The sequence below is a fragment of the Corvus hawaiiensis genome, chromosome 4, assembly GCF_020740725.1.
Source record: "Corvus hawaiiensis isolate bCorHaw1 chromosome 4, bCorHaw1.pri.cur, whole genome shotgun sequence".
NCBI lineage: Eukaryota > Metazoa > Chordata > Aves > Passeriformes > Corvidae > Corvus > Corvus hawaiiensis.
The window spans coordinates 57,790,548-57,813,030 of NC_063216.1; the positions used below are offsets into that span (position 1 = coordinate 57,790,548).

The window sequence follows — 22,483 nt, forward strand, 5'->3', positions numbered from 1 at the left end:
TGAAGGCCAGGATCTGAGCAGGGCATAGCACATGGGTGAAGGGAAAGAGGTTAAGTGACTCCAGGACAGCACACATATTTAATAACATGACAGCAGACCAGATAACATCAGACGCTTGAAGGCAACAATGAAAGGAAGTTGGCTGAAAGCCTCCCAGCCTTCCTTGATGACAACAACCTCACTCCAAAGTGTAAGAAAAACAGGCCAACAGCGGAATTACTGGAGTAGGACAAAAGCTGTAAAATTCAAACCCAATGGATAATAGACACTTTCAACAGTGGCCACTACAGGTCTGCATTTATAGAGCAATCCCTCCAGGCAACAGGGAGTGCTACTAGGGAGCCCAGGGAAAGAGACTGGCAAATCATCTTGGCACTACAAAGCAGGAGTACAAATGTAGACAGCAAGGACAAAATCCCAGATTGGTACGTTAGTATGCTTCACTGCTCAGTCAAAATGCCCTGTTCATGTCCAGCCTATGGACAAAAAAATGTAACCAATTATTCTCCCTCTCTAGTGTGTGAGTTACAGTGACTCTCTTTCCATCATATTGAAACATGGTGGGGAAGCTGCAGCTTTCTCCTCCGAACAGCTTAGGACCTATTTCAGTACAGTGAGAACCCATTGATTGGCCACAGTTTATGTTAAGAGTTTACTTTCTGTCCTCAGGTCTTTCACTTAAGTTTATACATAAGAAAAAACCACTGCACTACCTTGGAAAAAATTCACCACTAAGTTCTTTGCAGGTGGTTTTACAAGTTTAGGAGGAAGCTGGACTGTGGCTTTCTGCTTATGAATAGAGCAATAAGCTGTAGGAAGAAAATGCAGTGTTTCCTGGTGTCTTTTCAAACCTCTGGTGAGTTCTCTCAAGTGAAGTACTCAGTCAACTCATCAGCATCTGAAGTGACACCAAAAGTTTACTCCAACCAGTAGGAGTGGAAAATGTACATTCTTTTTCCTCACAAGAACACTGTATAATCTAGAGGTTGGCTTTTTTGTTTGTTGTTTTTTATAAGATCTACTTGCTTTAAAGGGAATTTTTCTAACAGTAACAATTCAGCTTTGGAAAAAAGAAAATGGACTAACCCTGTCACATACAATTATCAAGTACACTTGCCTCTCAGATCACAGGATACGGCTGAGCAACAGATCTTTAGATGCTCAGCACAGGCCTTTCTTGTCTAAGTCAGGAGCAAATTCTTATCTTTAAGCTTGCAAAAGCTGCCTAAAAAAACTTTGGTACACACTGTGCTGGTAATTTATGTATCTAACCAAAAGGCAACAGAACAGGATTCCTGATCTCCATCTCTCCCATTGCCACAAAAAAAAAAGGCACAGTGACTAGGTACCTGCCAGAGGAATAGAGCTGACACACTACACAGCTATTGCACTGTCAGGTAGGGGATAGTCAGATACCTGGGAGATGCAATTTCCTTTCAAAACTTCAGATAAAACTCAACATTTCTATTTCTATTATTTTCAAAGTTACAGTAGAGGAACATTACTTCAGTATTCTTCCTGTTCTGTACAGAAGGCATAACAATGAAGGACCAAAGCATACAAAAATCAGAGCTTCCAGAGAGAGAGAGCTTATTCCTTCCTCTGACTCCCAGTTCTCCACTCTTTTACCGAGACTACCAACTGAATTTGACAGGATGCCTCTTTTCCCCTTTCTAAAACTCTTCTTCCTTCTAGTGCAAAGGACCAGACAACACAAGCCTAAACCAAAAGACCTATTTGCCATTCCACAAAATCCAGTATACTTGAGGAGTGTGAGAAGTGGAAGAGTTGTGGTGAGTGAGGTTTGCTTACCTTTGTGCAATTAAACCTTCCGGGAGCAAGAACCAGACTTGCAAAGTGATTCACTTGGTCCCCAGCATAAGCACAAACACCGCTCTCAAGAAGTAGAGAAAAAATGACTGACCTTCAGAATTGTTCACTATATTCTTCATAACAGCTTTTCCTAAAATTATTACTTAGAAGCGCTGAGTAGGAGTAAGGCAGACAGGCCAAGGTTCCTTGCAACTTTCCAGTGCTGGGAGATGCCTGAATCACCACACTACAGGCAAAATAAAAGATGATGTAGGGCCGTAAGTCACTCATTCTTGTGCTGTATTCAACCACAAAGCTGTGGTGTCAAAGGAAGGAAAGTTAGGAAGGAAGCACAAGTCTATGTGTTTTGCTGCACAGAAAACTTGTGTACATACATGTCAATGGGTTTCAAAACAAAAACACTGGCTCAGTATTTTAGAGGGAAGGATTAATTCCAAATGCTGCTGTTATACATGTTATTCATGTTATACATGACTGCTACAAGCATTCAAGTCATATGCAAAAGTATAGTGAAAATTCACAAGTCTGGACACATTCTACAGAGAAATCATTATGACCTAACCATTTAATCTCCTGTGGTCAACAAAAAGCTTGACCTAACAGATGTTTTGTACACTCTGCTCTGCAGTGTGCCAAACGTGGCTAGGGCAGAATGCCAGAAACAGCCTTTTTAGAAGCTTACTGGACAACCAGGAACTCAAGACTACTGATGGCAGTTAGGCTAAAAACAAATTAGAAGGAAGGCACACAGCAACACTGCAAGGGAATTAATACAAATTGTGTCACTGAACACGTTTTGTTCTTTATCACCACAGCACTTAATTATTTTGAGAGCTTGCTGATAGCTGTGGTTATTGAACACAAACCTGGTCTCTGCAGTTTGCATTTTGTCAGGAAGATCTTTTTAGCCTGGAAACTGAGAAGTGATAATTTATTCTCTATGTCAAGGAATTAAGAGGAGTTAGTCAATTCAGTCATCTGAAGAGTTGAGAGACCTGAATGAGGCAGTATGCAAACTCTTTAGAAGAGTCTGAAAGTTGTCTAGCATCGACCAAAGAATCCTCCTTCCCAAAAGAGGGCAGCAGGTCTCTATATTCAGAGGAGCATAGACTCCTCAGGACAAGGATGTAAAAATAAGGTTAGAATCAGGGTAAAAGTAATGGAGCAGTATCTGACCCAGAATAGGAAGGATTACAAAGTCACCCATTTACCATAATTATTCAAAAGATGATAAAAATCAAGTAATGTGGTTTCTTTTTTATTCTTGCTTTCTGGCTAAAAGAATGCTGTAGATCTTATCTAGACAACAGTTATGCAGCAGAGATACTACCACAAAGTGGAAAAAGACTCAAAAAAATGTGAGGGTAACTGTTAAAGGAGAAATAGAAATTTAGCTGCAAATTGACCATAAATACAGTGTTTCCATGTTGTTATGACACAGAGAACAGGAACACGACTATAAATATTCTGAGTCTGAAGACTGATACTGACATTCAGGGCTGGGATGCAGTAGCACATAGAGTGGATAAAAAAAAACCTTGTTGGATAAAAAGATGTACTGGAAAAGATGTACTGGAGTTGTGGTAACAGAAAGGGGTGAAATTCAGCATCCCAAACTTCAGGCCAGGACTCACAAGAACTTCTGCAAGGTTTTTGTTCTCCTTGTCTGCTCTGAGCTGAAGGCTCAGATGCACTGCCTTAGCACACTCCAGGCACCATGCTAACGTGACAAGAGAACAAGAGTGCATTAATTCCAGCTGCAAAACCTACAGATAAAGGCAGTTAGGATAGTCAGAGAAGAAGGGAGACTACTGCCTGAAGGATGGTTCAGACCTCGGATTGTTTCGTATAGCAGAATGAGACACCATCCTCTACTAAATCGTTCAGGAAGGAAAAGCTGTTATTAAAGGGCAGAGCTGACAGAACAGGAAGTGGGTATAAACCAAACCTGCAAACACATTTGTCTGGGAAACAAAGTTCTCACACCTATCAGAGTAAGGAAAAACAGTGGCAATACTACTAAGTGAAATTTCACCTGCTTATAAAGAGACGTCTTATTTTTGGCCACGAGACTGACTCAACCTAGGAGGCCCCTTCCATTTGCAGTACAAGTATGATACACAGTAACTTGTCTGTGTGTTGAATACATTCATCAGCTTTGCAATAATTTGCAATATAATCTTGCCATCCCACAGCAAATCCGCAATTTCCTTCAGCCAGGATATTTGCCAGCACGTTTACTTGGTGTACCTGAGGCCCAGCAGCTTTGTTAGCCCGGGCACAAATACAGTAGCAGAGCTGTTTGGCAGCAGATGTGTCCCCTGGTAACTATCTGGAGATTCAAAAAGAATCTTGTGAACTGGCAGGGGGATAAAATACCTGGTTTCACTCAACATACTGAAGGAAAATCTACAGCTCCCCTATTTGTGCCACCTTTCAGAAAAAGCCCTTATTTTGGTTTCCTAAGTTGTATGCACACAATTTGCAAATACACACATGAAATTGTTCAGAAGCTACTGCTTCTAAATGGTGTCCCTAACTCAGACTATCCAATCCTCTTCAAAACTGGATTAGTTTAGTCGATTCTGATCTTTCTCACTCTTCTGTATTGATTGCACAAATTTATTTACATGAAAAAATAAAAAAACCACCAAACCCAAATCATTTCAGTGACTTACTTTGCTTAAAATTATTAGCCTCAAAATTAGCAAGCAACTTGCAAGTATTTTGAGACACTTTTCAATTTTGGTAGTACCTTAAGAACTTTTTTTTTCTTACTTATTCATATGGATGGCTGTGGTGAGTACATACTACCTGACACCTGCCTGACACACGCAAATGCACATCCTGTCTGAGGATGGGTTCACCCCTTTGACAAAATGACTGAGTTTCTCACTGAATCCTTCAGCCTTTCAGAAAGGAAAGGTTAGAGGCTACCTATCTTCTTCTGATGTTATTATGCAATTCTGTTCATTTTCCGGGCCTCCAGCACTACAGAATGAAATGGATTTGCATCACCGACCATCTGTATTGCTCAGAGCTTCAGCTCCTCATACCTCTTGACTCAATCTCTCAGATGACGTTATTACTGCAGCTATTATGGTCAGTATGCATTACTCCATTTATCTTATTAGCACTGACTGAGGCAGTGTTAGTCTGACCACTGATACGAAGCAACTGCTCCACCCTAAGCCCATCACTATTAAAAATAAAATCAACCAACTTCTTTTTTTCCCCAAAAAGTGACTTATGACAGCTGTGTTGGCTGCTCTGTAGCCTCACTAAAGTCAGACTGAGTAAAAGGTAAGCACTATCCGTACAGTTGTGCAGTGCAGGAGAATTTTTTCTGGTTTTTTTTTTTTAACCACATAATCAGGATAGCTGTTTTCCTGTTGGAATAATTATTTTTCCACTACAGGAAAAAAACCCACAAATTCAATCAAATTAGGAAAATAAATTATCCTTCACGCTGAGAACACACATGCTTTGAGAGCAAATGTCTGCAGCCAAGGTATAAATCCATCCTAAATAGAAAATCAAGCAAGATATTTAAGTCTTATGCCTGTAAAACTTAATGAGCAGAACTAGAATACTAGGAATTCAGTGCACTCATTTCAACAGGGCACACTCTGACCTAGCCCTAAGGAATCAGATCAATTCTAAAAGCTCAATATTAATAAAATATAAAATCTTTACTATTTACATAATTCACATTAACGTATTTTTTTCTTTATCACAAGGTTTAGGAGTTTCGTTTTACAAGAGGCATCCACAAAAGCTGAGGCAGAAATACAGATCTGCAGGGTTTGGGATGTCGGGTTTGTTGATTTGGTTTGGGGGGTTGGAAATGTGTGATATTTGTTTTTAAAGAAATTAAATGGCAATTTACAACTTCCACTACAATAAAGAGAACAAATAAAATGACATTTCTGAAAAAGTAGTAGTATTAAGTAACTTGTATTTCAGTATTTTATGCTTAATGCGTAACTTTAAAACCAATGAGATCATAACATGCAGTGCAGCACTCATTCTAGTCCCCTCCTATAGTACCTACAGCTTTTTTCCCTGCCTCTCATGCATACACACATTCTCTCTCTCTCCTCCCTTTTTTATATACATATGTACATGAAACCCCACACAAATGCACGCTTTTGACATCCCATAAAGAATCTGGCAGAACCACAGCATGCAGGGAAGCAGGAATGCACCACCAGTAGCAGGACTCTGCCTCTGCCATGGATCATGGTCTCACTTTGAGCACACAGGAGCTGACTGTTTCCCTCCTTCCAGGATGTGAACACATTCAGAGTTACAGCATACAACCTTATGGGACCAAACAGATACCAATCAGTTCATTACAACACACAACCTTATGGGACCAAGGAGATGCAGATGAATTTACCAAAGCTCAGAACAAAGGACATGGGTATGCCAGTTCTGGATTTGGTCCCACTGTGAACGTGAATCCCACACAAAGAGGGGCTCACTACAATGATCACCGATCGATCCGTGAGAATTAAATGTCACGCCTGTCTTAAAGTGACATCACTCAGCAGTGGGTTGATCTCACAGCCTAATTACTTCAAGACCCATGTCCCCCTTCCTGTGCACCCTAGCACTCTGGGGTACCTCCAGCCTCCCACCTTGGCCTCCAGAAGAGACTTAGAACCAGTATAGAAAATTACTCCTAGGGTTCAATGCTTCCAAGCATTTATTTTTATTTATTCCTAATGTAAGTTTCTATATATATGTCAATGTAATTGAGAATTAAGGCTATTAAAAACAGTTCAAATTAATAAATTAAGGAGTGCCAAATAGGCGGGAACACCCAAACAGATGCCTGGATAAAACTTCACCCCTGATGAGCCACTTTACCCCTGATTAGCCCCTTTAAAGAACTGCTTAGGATAAAAAAGCCTTATTAATTTACAGGTTTTTTAAAAGAAGATAAATCTTTAAACTTTCAATTTTTATTCTGTCAGATATAATTTCCATATTGCTGTTTTTTCAATAACATGTAAAAATCACAGTCCATTTGGTGGCCCATACACTTGACAGCCAACAGCTGCGACAGATACACATGCTACTAATCAACACAGAGGATGCTACCCAGAGGCCCTCTGCAAGCATCAAAGACCTCTCCCAGGTCTATGAGTAGCAGACTATTGCAAAGCCAACTATTAAAACAAAATACACTATGTCAGCATTGCTATTTCATAAGCAGGTTCTACTAGAGTCATACATTAAAAAAATACTTGAAGAGAGCATCTGATACTGAAATGGAAATACTATTCCTATTTTACCTGTCATTCTGCCCCTATTAGTCCCTGTCTCATCACTGGAAAGCACAGGCACAGCAAACTTGCAAATCAGTTCAGGTCTATCTGCAGGATTAGATTCAGTGGATGGCTCAGGGTGTCACAATATTTTCCAAGGGCACTTTATTTGCTCTCTGAAGATACTCTTGAAAATGATTTCTTAGTCATTAACTATTCATTCTATTTCTTATAATCAGTTCTTTTAATTAGTATTCCAGGCAGCTTTGCTGAGGATCCCACACTTTCAGTAATTAGGGGCAGTTTGTTGCCCCTAATTAACTTCAGACATAGAAAGGCTCTTATTACTTCATTATTTCAGCTGTTTTTATGTTTGCATTGCATATGCTGTCCTGCTTTAATAGCTCAGAAAGGAGATGCCCTGTTGTGCTATTTATCTCGTTTAGGTTCCATCTCTCTTTCTTGACTCTGTGTTAGTTGCTGCATTTAAATCTCTCTGACTCTCTGAGGTCACATCTACACTGGTAAGCAGTGTGACACCACAAAAGTGCATCTGTACAATGAAACAGAACCCTGCCAGCCTGTAGTCTCCTCCCTTTTGTGCTGCTCTGCATAGTTAAGTGCATTTGTAACAGACACAGCTTGTAGTACAGCAAGAGGGTCATGTATGGAGGCTTTAACCAGTTTACTGATTTTATCACACCTCTGTGACCTCCTGAAGGCCATTCCAGACTGAGTTCTGACTAACTGTTGTTAGCAATTATTGTTTTAATAAACCATTAGAGTTTAAATATCCAGAACACATAAAACAGCTGGAGATTTAGTAATAATCTGAATAATTTTATTGTTATTTTAAATAAATGAAACTTCTCTTTCTTACATGGTCTTTTTCACCTACAACAGCAAGGTGTATTAAAGTAGCAGAAAGACCGTTGTAATCCAGTTGCTCCAATTAAAGTTTGAGGAAGAGTCAAGCAAAGACAACAGCAGCTCTGTTCAAAGCATGCCACTGACCTTCCGGGCGATTCAGAAAGTAGAGGTTTTAAAAATCCCCCACCCATCCCAGGCTATGGGTGGTGGGGGCAAAGAGGAGACAAACAAATTTTCATCTGGCTCTAACAGAAGTCCCGTAAGGTACATCTTACACTCAGGGTGTCTGAGAAAGAGCCACACAAAAAAATACTCACATAGTCTGGTATCAGTGGGTGACTGCAGAACAAACAGATTACCTTTACATTACACAGCTAAGAATGACACTTCCTTTTCAGAAACACATGAGCAAAATACATTGATACATGCACACGCTGCTGGATCTTGTAATTTTCATCTTACCACTGTAGGATATTTGTTTTTTTATATTCCAGGTAGTACAACAAAAGGCTTATATTCCTAAAACATAGCTAGTCATTTTATAACATTTATTATCACAGAAAAATGCTTGGGAACATTAAGTAAGTTATTAAGTACCTAAACATTAAGTACCTAAAAACTTGGGTGGCAGAGAAAGACAACTTTAAAAGCTGGCATTAATCTTAAGTGGTGTTTTTAAAGTAAATTAATCTGGGAGACAAAGTATGCTGAAAAGAACACAAACTCACATAAACAAGATTGTCAGAACTTGTATGACAGAATATTTAAGCTAAAACATGCCTAGCTACTTCATAACCATGTAGTAGTATACTCAGAACCTCTACTGTGTGTAGCACATGTGTGGCTATGACAATGACACTGCACTTGGAGTTGAGTTACCACAAGCTGAATCTAAGTGTCCATTCAGACAAATACTCCAACTGCTAGCTGGAGATTGCTACCAAAAAAAAAAAAAAAAAAAACCTAAGGAGTTTGTTAACTTCCATCTCCAAAAAATACCACTATTTACTCTTAAATCTCTACTGGTAAGAGACTGAAAAATCCTCTGCCTTTTAATGACACTGTAGGAAGGAAGAGAAAGTGAAAGGGGAACTGATTTCTAAGATGATTTAATATCAGATCTATACCAAACAACTTCTTATTTATTTTTAATTCTTCTCTTTACTTATGCTCCATCCATAAGGAGGTCAAAAATAATTTAAAAAATCAAATGGTCGATATTAATATTTTAGCAATAATACGTATTTGATGTATTAAACAGTTGCAGTGGAGAAACATTTGTAGAACACTTCTGAATAAGAAACAACCTTGCTACAAGGCCTCAGAATACATAATTTAGAAATAAATCAAGGAATTTATGAGCAATAGGCACAAACTGGGTATGTTTCCCAGCAAAAGCCAGAAAGATAAACATTCGGCACAGACTGCCTGAAGGTGAATTTTTTCTTAGAAAAAGAAAACTTATGAATTCACCATTAGAAAAACCTAAACATATAAAACAACTCCAACTTTCTGCAGAAAAAAACCCACTGTTTCCCTCAGTGCACTATATGCCACTGCTTTGGTTTTCATGGAGTCCAGCTTCTCACCAGCTCTTTGCCCTTGCTATTCTGTATTACACTGACACGGATTTTGAGACTATTCCCGTATTTACCAGTTTAACCATCATCCTTTTTTCTGGACCAGTATCTTTCCTGAAAACTCACCCCAAAGATATTCCTCCTTCATTTCTGTTTAATACTGAAAAGCATAACTCTCATGACCAATGGATTTCTCTGCTACAAATTCATTACTCTCTAACTTTGTCATTGTCCTTGCTGAACTGTTCCTCTACTCCAAAATTAATTAAGTTCCATACACTTTCTCAACACCTTCAATTCAGTCCATGAAACTCTCCATCACTGATGGCTATTTCTCCTCTAATTTTTTTAGATGTACACCATCTCTTCAGAGATCTCATTTAAACCCATATAATAGATTTGTCCTTTCTTCCACATCCTTGTCTATGGCCCAAACAAGTCTACTCAAAGTATTATCCTAAGGATTCATTTTGTGTCTATACCATCACTCTGAGTATCCCTCCAGCACTTTCATTACACAGAAGCTGCCAGCCTCTATTTCTAAAACCCCACAGACAAGACAACTAAACATAAATGAATAATTAATGGTTGAGAGAAAAATGGAAACAGAGTTGCAGAAAAATTATTGTATAATCACCTCCTCTTTTTCTAATTTTGATTCACCAGGTCACATATTTAAAGAAGTACTCACTGTAGCTCTGTTTATTCTTCACAATGCTGTTAATTAATGCTTTTCCCTTTCCTGACAGGAAAAACACTCAAGAACATTCTTGAACTCATGCATACAAGTAATCATACTTGAAGAGAAGCATATGCTTTATCTCCTCACTGCAAAATAAATAAGAACCAGAAATAAATTCTATTGAGCAAGTACCATCAACTTCTAGAGAATTTTAAACACAAAATGAAGAGCCTTCAATGCTTATGGCTGAGAAAATAACCTTCAAAATGCAAGCTTAAGCTGATGCAGCCTGGTACCGACATGCAAACACTCCATCTCTCCTGCTGCTCAGAGTTTCCCACACACAGCAACAAATTGAAAACTGCCTTTTCACAGCTGCTATTCTGAAACCTGGGGGAATCAGCTGCAACACACAAGAACAGGGCTGCTTTCAATTCAGTGCCAGCACTTCTAGGCAGAAATGGGCACTGGAGATAGGCACTAGGCAAATGAGCAGGACTCCAGCAGATGCTGTTCCTCTCCCTGCCTCCCATCCTGAATGGCAACAGCCAGAAGTTGCAGAGAAGTCTGAGTGCCAGACCTGCACATGCCACTGCCATCAGCTGGCAGCAAGGGGAGTAACTTGGAAAGAAATATAGGAGGCATGTTTGCAGCTAATGTGCCAAAAAAACCCTACATGAAAACTGACTTCAAAATTAAACATTTAGAAACCTTAGAGACTGGCACCTGGTTCAGAGTAACATACTAACTGGGGCTCAGTACAACTAAATACAGAACCAGAGTTGAGGCAAAAAGACAAACACCCCAAAATACACCCCTCAATGAGCAGAGGTGAGGAGGCGAGCCAAGCACTCTCCTAGGAGACACCACATCATCCCATCTTCCTCTAAGGATACCTCTTGGGTCGATAAGGCAAGTCTTGTCCCTGACCTATTAGCTTTCCACTTGTAGCAAGGGAAGCAGCAGGAGACAGGGATATGTTAAGCTACCAAAGTAGGAGACATCTACACACAAGGAAAAAACAAGGGTAACGGGAGAGTAGAACACAAATACAGAGGTATATTAAAGAACCAAACCAATACATACCGAAAGCAACTTCAGGATGATATCAACATGAAGTTAATATCATTATGATATTATTATCATTTATGGGGAAAAAAAAAATGGTACAAAGCCAGAAAGAGAAAAACCAACTCTAATAACCAGCATGAAAATGGAAAGGCACTTGGTTAGTAGTGTCCCCAAGCATGAACTGGTGACAACAGGTTTGCCTGGGGGAACAAAGGGGAAAACTTGAAAATTTACTTTTGCAGAAATACACTGCTCAATGAATAGTCAACTAGCAACCAAACAGTATTTTCTGGTCTGGCAATACTGTACAGTTAAAGACAGTATGCGGAAATTGATATTTTGATATATTGTGCCTCAGGCAGGCAAAGGAGTGTGGTTCAGAGAGGAAGAAAGTGTTTTCCCCAGCTTTGTTATTCCACAGCATCAATGAGTATATTTCACAGATGATGTCAGAGAAAGTATTAAAGACAAGATGAGCTGATTTGGTATCTCTGCCTCTCAATCACCAATTACAGCAGTTCAGATACACAAAATACAATGTGAGAATAACAACTGCAAAGGGTTAAAAATGCAAGGCAGCCCAGCCAGACAATTCCCCCACACAGTCCCTGCAGAGATGGTGACAATCAACTGATCCTTCAAACTTTCCTCCTCTCAGCTCTGCTGTAGAAAAAACTAGTAACTAGTCTTCCACAGGCACTTTAAATGGGGTATTTGGCAACAGAGTTAACACATCTGTCAAACTATGTGGGTGACAGAAAAAAAAAAACAACCTGAGGTCACATACTCAGAAAAAAAATTTTAATTGTCCCATCAAATAACAGTAACTAATCAAATTTCAAAGGCAAGTAAAGGCAAAATAGGCAGTGAAAACAAAAAAAAGCAGGCAAAAGAAGAGAGTGATAAATTTTTCATCATAGTAGACCAGGTTTGCAGACTGTCCAATCATGATCACTTCATTACACAGCTGTTTACCAACACGTGGCTTTCCCAGCACATTGCCAGCTTCTGGCCAAGCCACATCAATCAATTCTGAGCTGGTAGGCCAGAAGAAGAATTTAAGATTAAAACAGAACACTGATGGGTTACTAGGGCTGGTTACAAGAAGGCTTTGATTCTCTCATCACCCTTCAGTATTTCTTCAGCCATGGCTGATTCAATTGCCCATGGTGAGCAACTTTCCTACTGCAGGCAAAACCAACTTCTTCCCCAAACAGCCACTTCTGACAGGGGTAAAAAGATCTATTTGTGAATAATCTTGTCTCAACATGTACAGAGATCTATCTGTAGGCTACCATATTATGGGCTTTGGCAGGATTTACCTGAACTCTCTATACTCACTTGACTAAAAACTATACACAACTTAGAGCATGATGACAAGGTATTATGGGGAAAAATAAGGCAATAAAATTGATTTAAAATTACTTTCTAAACACCACAAAAAGAATTGAAATTTGTAAAGGAAACAATGAAGGTAGAATTGGAAGACATGTTCCTAGAAAGCTCTTTAGTACAATTTTGACCAGATGAACAAGTTTTATAGCTATGGTTTTTCTCTGAAATGTATCTAGAGTTTCTGAAAACAATGGCTTTGGATGTACTCTCCCTATTACTTTAGCAGTACAGAAAACAACATCTTATGAAGCATGTTCAGAGCCCAAGAGACATTTTTTCTTTCCCAAAACATGCTTAGCCAACAAATAAGGAGATACACATCACCAGCTCAAAAGTAAGGAAATACAGAGCTTTAGACAAAAGAAATAAAAACATTGGGAGTAAAACTGCAATCCAGAGAATGAAGTCTATCCCCATAAACAGCATTTTCCTGAAAGTGTTATTTAGTGGACACATATCATTGTAAACCTCTCCTTTACAGATAAAGTCCAAGAAAGAGGAAAGAATGAATGCACAAAATTCAGAGGAAAATAAATTATTATTACTGCTTCTACTGTCAAGAATTAGATGCAAGTCAATGGTTTTGATCTACTTGTGATTTAGTAGCTGGACGGGAGAGAAGGAATGGAAGGAAAATAGGTAATCAAGTATTCAGGAAGTAAATTCACTCACTTATGAATTCTACATAGCCAGATCAATTACTTCTAATACCTATCACCTATGAAAGCAAGACCTGAATTATCAGCTTTGATGTACTAAGCCTTTCATGCATTACAAAATCTTATTTAGCCTAGGAGTGCTACTTCTCCCTTAGCCTTGGATTTCTGTGCGGCCACTTGATTACTAGAGTAAATTTTAAATGTTGAGGAAGAAAAAACATAGGAAGAACACCTTTTTTTTTTGGTAGTTAACTGTAGCACTTTGCTGTCCCTTCCTTCCCCAGGAACTTTAATTCATCTCCCAGATATAGAACCTGCCTTTGGCACACACTCCTTGAGTAAAATTGGGTAGGCACATATGAATGTACAATTGGTTAGTATAAACAGCAGTTACCAGGGTCATCATCTAATCCCTGACTCAGTATATGTTCACATTCACCACCTTCCCCTGATGGAAGACAGTCACAAGTGAATTTCTTTCACCACCTAAATCTCATTCTATGGACAAATCCAATCTGGTGGTTTGAGATTCAGTTTGGCTGGGGTAGGAGAACAGAAGAAAGAGGAATGGAATTAGCTGATGATTGTTTTCTCTTTTTGTTGGGACTAGAAACGAGGAAGAGTGAAGAGGCAGAAGAGAAAAATGGTGAAATATGTTTGAGAGGACTCATAAAAACGTGGTAACTACAAAAAAGTGACAGTCTCTTTAAACCAGGGACAGACAAACTTTGCTTTATAAAAGAACAATATGTAATGCATTGATGCATTAATATTTCTCTACAAGTTGGAAAATACATGACTAAATGTTCACAAATATCTATTGAAAATATGTTACTAAATACATACTAGCTCTACTCTGTAGAGCTAACTCCATCTTCATCAGGATCTGCTACCCCACCTCGAAAAATAATACCATGCTTCAGTTCCACACCTCCAATATTAGATTATTCCCCCTTCTCTATCAAAAATCTACCAGCAACCAAAGCAGGGTAGGATACAACAGCAGGTCATCAACTAACTGAATAGTTTTAAAAAGAGTATTTCTATCACATATCCTCGAGACCAAAAAAAAAAAAGGCAGCCATATTATAAAAGTATGTGATTCAGCAAACTCTGGGCTAAATTACATTGAATTTGTCATTAAAAGCAAGTTAGAGGAACTGATGGACTCTGGTGAATTATGCTAGTTCTTTTTTTTTTCCTTAAGTCTGATTTTCTTTTTTAGTTAATCTTATCTATCATAATACAGCAGAGCTAATTTTACTTTGCAAGAAGAAAGAAGGAAGAAGAAAGGACAACAGAGGAGTGAAACACTGCCTGCATTCAAAATTCTTTAATTAGTATAACACAGTCCATTAAGTATGGTGGTTTCAAGATACCACAGAGTACATTTTAATCTGATACTAATGCAAGAACGTAAGAAGCCAGCCATACAGTAACCCATTTCCTTATTGATATTACAATGCAGTTGAAGATATTTGATATATGAATTCCATCTCATTCCCTTACTGGATAATATGTTCCACATTAAAAAGAAAGCAAACTGCATTCCTCAATATTTGCTCAGCAATATGCCAAATGAACTGGCAGAAAGAAGAAATTACTTCTGCTTTTAAGCAGGGTGGATACTGGTATCTTTCAGGTATCTGAAAGACTGCAAAAGCACTACAAGGAGTTCACAAGCAGAAAGAGGCAGGGGGCTGAAACCACAGAACATCACAGGTTCTCATTTAAAACCATACCTTGGATCACTGTTGATGGACAGGGCATGCAGTAGCTAACAGTGCCAGTTAACACAGGTAAGGAACCACAGTCCAGCTTGCAATGGACACCCAGCCACATGCTGTCACACAAGTCAGAACTGAGGCAAAAGAGCAAGAGGTCAAGAAATAGTCCATATCCATACCCTACCTTGGCAGATAGAAAATTTATTCAGAAAGTAAGACAGACTTTTATTCCACTGAATATGAGTCATAGAATCACACAACGGGTAAGGGTGGAAGGGGCAACAGTGGGCCATCTGGTCCAACCTCGCTGTTTAAGCAGGGTCATCCCAGAGCACATGGCACAGGATTGTGTCCAGATAGCTCCTGACTATCTCCAGTGAGGAAGACTCCAAAACCTTTCTGGGCAATTTGTTCCAGTGGTCGACCCACACAGTAAAGAAATTCTTCCTCATATTCAGGTGGAACTTCCTGTGCATCAGTTTCTCCCCGTTGTCTCTTGTCTCACTACTCTGCACCACGAAGAAGAGCATCCTCTTGACATCCTCCCTTCAGGCACTTATATACATTAATAAGGTCCCTTCTCAGTCATCTCTTCTCCACAGCAGCTGTCACACCTCCAGAAGCGTCTTCCCTTAGGACACAGAGTAAGACAGGTGGTTGTACTCCCATTCCCAAAGCTGACATGGGGCCACCGTGCAGCACGAACGACAGAAATTACACATAATAGAGGGCTCCTTCATACAGCTTTCGGCAATCCCAAACTACCAAAGCAGGTTTTCTGAACTCTCAAAACTCATGACCAGTTCTATTACCCTACAGGAAATAATTTACTGGGTAATATTTACAAAATTGTCAAATAATAAGGATGGCAATGTGCATTTCATTACTTCTAGACAGAAGTGCAACTCCTAGAAAAAATTATTTTTTGTGCTATTTCTTATTTAAAAACACTATTTCCTGACCAGGAAAACACAAGACATCCTTGTTCTGCAGCTAAATTCCTAAATATGACAAAAGTCTCTTTGTACGTACAGTAATTAATGAAAAATCCAGAATTCACTTAAAAATAGTAATTAGCAGGAGAAACATTTAATTTTAGGTATCAAGTCAATTTTGTCCATCAGTCTGTTCATTGCTCATATGTTAGATCCACAACAGTTTTATTTCTGCATTTGCAGCACATCAGTAATCTCTTTTCATACATTTAATAAAAATAATTAATACAGTAGTTATTTTTAAAACAGTCTCTATACTTACTGACTTAGATCAGTGAGAACTTCTAAGTGCTCAGTATCTTCTGCAACTGATGGTCACAAGCTGCAACTTGGAAGCTGATTAGGAAAATTTAATCAAGAGGAGGGCAATGCAGCACTAGAGCATGTCACACAGACAGGTTGTGGGATGGATCTCATCCCCTGAGGCTTCTCAGTCTCCTGCTTGAACCTAGACTGATACCAACACTACATCAAGTCTGCTTTGGCTTTGTCTGGTGGAAAGTCACATCTAGAGGGATCCAGATGTCTTTTCAAAATATCATTTCTATGATGATTCAGTTTTGGGGTAGGGAATTTCCAGTGGGGTGAAAATTTTTATTTCAGATTTTCTTTGGCTTTCTGCTTACAAGATGTCTCTATTCAGGCTCCAGAGTTTAAGTACCTAACCCTTAATAAAAACAAAATAGTCTTCCAGAACCAATCTTATTATTACTGCCATGTTGCCACGTTAACTTGTCTGAGAATTCACTAAACACAATTACCTATAGCAGGCATACCTCAGACACCCCAAAACATTCAGTATCGGATTTTACAAACCCTTAGACATATGGAAGTATCAAGATCATAAAAGCCAAGAAGAACTAAATCATTTTTGTGTCCTATCACTATCCTTCTGAAAAGTGAGGTAGAATGAGGGTTTTGTTTGTTTCTTTTGTTTTGGATTAGTTTGTTTGTTTAGAGAACTGAAAGTAAGAAAGATACAATTTTTTAGACCAAACATTTCAAGAACTGAGCTTTTAAGTAGTTACCTGGAAATGTAGTGCCTTAATCCAAAACTTTAAGTATTCTACCTATTCAATACCTCAAAAGTAAGAGAGAATAAGCATAAATACCGACCACGCACCTGCCAGGTCTCAAAAGCCTGTCTTTCATGGACAAGACACAGAGAATAACTTTGGTCAACCTTCATTAGAAGGTCATTCTCACCACAGACATGCACGTTGATTGTTTCTATGTACAGGGAGCGCAGTTAATTCATGAAACAAAATAGTTTTGTCATTCACCTGTGTTTTATGGCTTAATTTGCTCGGGTTGGGTACAGACGGTGAGAACGCGACTCGCAGGAGGCACCTCTGGAAGGTTTAATTCAATCCATCAGGCAGCGCCGAGAAGCAGGAACGTATCGTCCACCGCAGAACGGCCCCCGCGCCCGCGCCCTGCGCCCCTGTGCCCTTCGCACGGCGACTTTGAGCGCAACTCTAAAAACTTAAACGACTTCACCCCTGGTGACTGACGGATTTCTAGATAAAGGGTGTGCTTTGGGCAAGGCGCGCTGACACCGAGCCCCGCAGCAGCCGCTCCGGCAGGCGCTCCCCGTGCCGTGCCCGGCCGGTGCCGCGGCCCCGCTCAACCTGTTGCGGGCCGGAGCGCCGCGGCGGCGGCAGCGCGGCACCGGCGAGCGGCACGGAGCGCACGGGATGGCCCGCGGGGGACGAGCGCGAACGGCGGGGCAGGGCAGCGGGGAGGCGGGGGCTCACCTTCTGCTGCCGGCGGGCCATGTCCGTGGGCTGCCTGGCGTTGAAGGGGTGCGCGATGCACCTCGCGATGAACACGTAGAGCTGCAGCCGGAGCCGCTTCTCCCGCTCCTCTCGCTGCAGGCGCTCCTGCTCCTCCCGGCCCTCGCTCAGCACCGAGGGGCTGGGGCTGGCTGCCCGTGCCGCCCCGGCCTCCCTGCCCCGCGAGTCCCGGGGCGGCGGCGGCAGCGAGCGCGGCGAGCCGCCGCCCGCCGCCACCAGCACGTCCCGCCGCTCCTCTTCCAGCAGCTCATCGGACTCCTCCTCGCTGGAGGAAGGGTCCAGCATCGCGCTCGGCGGGCGCGCCCCGCGGCCGGGCTCGGAGCGAGGCGGGGAGCGCCGCGCACCTTTCCGGACACGTCGAGTTTACACACGGACTGTTTCCGACCGGCGGCGGCCGCCGGGCGGGAGCGGCGGGGCGGGGAGCAGAGGCGGGGTTTGGGAAGGGGGTCGAGCCTAGGTTGCCGTGGGAATTGCTCCGAGCGGCTCCCGGCGGAGGCAGAGGCGGGACCGGGGCCGGGCTAAAATCTCCGCCCGCTCCGGCGAGGGCAGCGGCCCGCGGGTGCCCGGGACGGGGTCGGGCAGGCGCGTGTGAGGGCCATAGCTGCGCACCCGCCACCGCACCCCAGCGCACGGCTCGGCACGGCACGGCACGGCTCGGCACGGTTCGGTCCCAACGACAGGGGCAGCCCGGGCCAGGGGAGCCCTGGCTCCGCTCGGGCCCTGCCGGCCCTGGCAGCGGCTGGTGCGGTGCTCCCTGCCCCGCGTCCCGGCCGGCGTGGGAAGCGCGCCCGCCGCTCGCCAGCCGGCTCGGACACACGGCGGGACTCCCTGCTGGAAGGGGAGAGGGGGGGCTGTGCTCGCCGCCGACCCCGAGCCTCGCTGGCATCCTCTGCCAAGTGTTGGCAGGGGAACGAGAGGCATCTCAAATGGCCCCAGAAAAGGAAGCCACCAAAACCGTGCGTTTCTGAGGTCGCGGGCGGGCTGATGCTGAAGTGTACGTTGCTCTCGCAGGTTACTTCTGTTGAAAGCCTGCAGCCACATCTCTCTGAAATCGTTTTTCCAGACTGTCTGAGGATCCAGACAGGTGCATAGTCACAGTGGTTGTTGTCACAGTTAAGGCTGTGCAAACATACAAAAGCCTACCACTAGCACTCTCTAAACAAGAAGGACTTCACCATGTCAGAGCCAAATTTCTGGAGTCTGATCAGGTCCTCCTGGGAAGGGAGGCCTGGGGAAGGAAGAGACATCGGATTTCCTGTGGATCAACAAATCCTTCTCTCACTCCCTACACATCCACACTCTGGGAGCGCAAGGGAAACTACTGAATAGGGAAGTATCAGGGACTAAGAGGACAAAGGCTGGAGGGATGGACTGGTGCACAGAAAGGCCATGACTCTGTATGCTGCTCTAAAACGATGGCAGCTGAGGCTGTGTCCGCACTGCTCTGGGCCCTGCTCATTAGCAGTGGCAAGTTTTCAAAGCCCTGGATGAAAACGCAACAAACTCAGGCAGCCAACCCAATTCTCACTGTATGTGCTGGACTGGGTTTAGAGTGGTGAAGTACTCTAGTCCTTTATCAATATTTTGAAGTGCCCAGTACTGCAAATTTAGGAAAGGATCTTTAAAGCTGTCAGTTATCTCTCTAGTGAACCAGCTCTCAGAACGTGGAATTCCTCCTGCTGTGGGCAGCAGCTATTAGCTAGATGGCAGCATTAGGCATTAAGAGTCTGAGTTCTTCTGCCTGTGGATCTCTACCAGGGGAACTAGGAGAACACTGAGGGAGAGTCCTGCTAACAAACACACAGGCTTTCTTCACAGTTTGGGTGCAAAGGTAGCAGTCATACAGAAATAGGTGGACTACTTATATGGGTGGCTTGTGTCCTTAACATTAACTGACAATAGCAGGCAAAATCTGTGAAATGCAGAAAGGTAGTCAGGGAAAAGCATAAATGTCAACTGACTGAACACTTCTGATCACATTTCCTCAGCGCAGTAATTGCTGAAGCCAGCTTTTGTGGGACCACCATCACCAATCACGTGCCAGTACTTGTGTCTCCATTGCAAGTAGTGCTTGTCCTGTAGTAGATAAGAGGTAATTCCATAAAAAATATGGTTACTGTAAATGACTTTTTCACTAAGAGGAATACAATGTCCACTCAGATTTGTGGATGCCTTTTGCAAAAACTTGTTCTCATTCTAATAGCAAGTAAAATTAAAGTAACACTACAAAAACCTTGCCACTAAAGATGTGCAAAGCACAGTTTGGGATATGAATTCTATGAAACTTTAAAGCAGTCAGGCCCCAAAAAATTTGAAATGTAGTGGCTCAGTCCAGCAGTGTCATCTCTCAACTACTGCTGCATTAAGGCCAGGATGATCACATTGTCATACATAAGATTATATAACTCTTTAGAAAGGGTTATGGTTGCTCCAGTAGCTGCCTGAACCTTTATGGAGGGAAGATGTCTCTGTCTCGCTTTCTTTCACACTATGTTTCAAAATCAGAGTTGTTAAGATGGACAGGAACTTTCTGAGCTTATCTAGTCCAACTAGCAGAGCAGGGTCACCTCGAGCAGATTGTCCAGGGCTGAGCTCAATCAGGTTTTGAACAGCTTCAAGGATGGGAGACTCCATGATCTCCCTGAGCAATTCATGCCTGTGTTTGACCACTCTCACAGTAAAAAGGTTTTTCCTTTGTTTAAACAGAATTAATTTCCTGTATTTCATTTTGTGCCCATTACTTTTTATCCTTTCCAGGGCATCACTTAGAAGTGTCTGGCTCTCTGTTCTTTATTCCCCTCCATCAGGTATTTATAATTTGATAAGATTCCCCTGAGCCTCCTCTTTTCCAGGTTGAACTATCCCACCTTTCTCAGCCTCTCCACATAGCTCACATGCTCCAAATCATTAATCACTTTCCTGACCCTTTTCTTGCTCCAGTATGTTCATGTTCCTCTTGTACTATTGATATGTGGAAAAGACTCTACAACTCGAAAGTTGTAAAGTAGGTATGTTTGTTGCAGCGCCCAGATGCATGGAGGGTAGCCCAAAACAACCATGCATGCCGACTGTGGTACTCAGCTTGAAATATATCTGGTTACAAATTACATATGCATCAAGTTATACTATACACCTATACATATTCATCGTCTGTCTCCACTTCGTATAATTAACTTGGCATCTTATTACACCTGCATAATGCCACCTGCTGGTCGTGGGCCGGGTTCTCTGGGATGAAGTAAAGTCATCCTCTGATGAAGTAAACACTCTACCTCAGACCTGAACTTTTCATCTTGCTTCCTTGCGCATGCTCTCTGAGGTCCTGATCCAAGTCCAAACCCCAAAGCTGGTTTGAGCCAGTTCCAAAGTCCGAAAGCAGGAATTCTGGTCATGGTTTCTTCTTCTTATCAATGGTCTGGCATCTTATCCTTTTCCTCTCATACATCTTTCCCCTTTGCCTGGCCGGTATAGCAAATGTTCAGCAAGCAGTACGTTATTTAGCAAGCACCTGCAAAGTTTTGCAATACTAGCAGTACCCACAGCAATTAACCCTTAAAATCTAAGTCCCTTGTATCGCTATGGAGCCCAGCACTCTGGATGTGGCCTCTCCCATGCTGAGGAGAGAAGGATCATACCCTTGACCTGCTGGTGGCACTCATTCTAATGCAGCCGAGTGCATTGCTGGCTCATGTTCAGCTTGGTGTCCACAGCTTTCTTAAAAGCTGCCTTCAGAAGCCATCCCCCAGCCTGCACTGATGCATGGGGGTTTTCATCCTTTACATGCTGGTCTTCGCAATTCCCTTTGTTGAACTTCTTGAGATTTCTGTTTGCCATTTTCTCCAGCTTGTTGATTCACACAACCTGAATAGTTCCACAAGCATGTGGTGTATCAACTACTCCTCCCAAGTTTTGTGTCTGCAAACTGCCAGAGGGTGTGCTGTGTCCCGTTGTCCAGGTCATTAATGGAGATGTTAAATGGCATTGATCACAGTATCAATGCCTGAGTGCAGCACTACTAGTTGGCTTTCAGGTCATCTTTGTGCCACTGGATCACAAATCTTTAGGCCAGGCAACTTTGTGTTCCCATCTAGCCAGCCTGCACTTCATCAGTTTGTCTATGAGAATGCTGTGGGAGGGAGGCAGTGTTGAAAGCCTGGTTGTAGTCAAGGCAAACAACGTCCACTGCTCTCTGCTTATCCACCAAGCTAGTTGCTCAGTCATGGAAGTCTATCAGGTTGCTCAAGCATTTCTCCTCCATAGATCCATGTTGGCTATTCCATCCCTTTTTTGCTTTGAGTATGTTTGGAAACAGTTTCCAGAGTTATTTGCTCCATCATCTTCCCAGGGATCAAAATGAGGCTGACTTGTTCATAGTTCTTTTATTCTTTATTCTTTTCTTCTAGTCTTTACTGAAGATAGAAGTGCTATCTACTTTCTTCCACTACTCAAAACATACATGTCTCCCCTACAGCTGCATGCAAAGGACCTCTAGCAAGTCAGCAAAAGTCTCATGCATTGCTTTCAGGCCTCAGCTTTTTTCCCTGTATCTCCTTATTTGGGGAAAAAGATGAAAACAAGAACAATTCAGATTTTTTTTCC

General features: G+C 42.0%; 1 protein-coding gene across 22 annotated transcripts in view; it reads right to left on the bottom strand.

Moving 5' to 3' along the window:
• The window catches only part of CADPS2 (calcium dependent secretion activator 2), a 294,051-nt gene extending 275,754 nt beyond the window's left edge, over positions 1 to 18,297 (bottom strand). For 14 of the 22 annotated variants that reach the window (XM_048300708.1, XM_048300698.1, XM_048300704.1 and 11 more), the window contains exon 1: positions 17,846 to 18,296. In XM_048300708.1, the coding sequence (XP_048156665.1) occupies positions 17,846 to 18,169 (324 nt within the window). In that variant the 5' untranslated portion in view covers positions 18,170 to 18,296. Of the gene's footprint in view, positions 1 to 17,845 lie in introns of all 22 variants that reach the window. The other 8 variants (XM_048300706.1, XM_048300707.1, XM_048300689.1 and 5 more) reach the window with 1 other exon arrangement.
• Positions 18,298 to 22,483: the final 4,186 nt, after the last annotated feature.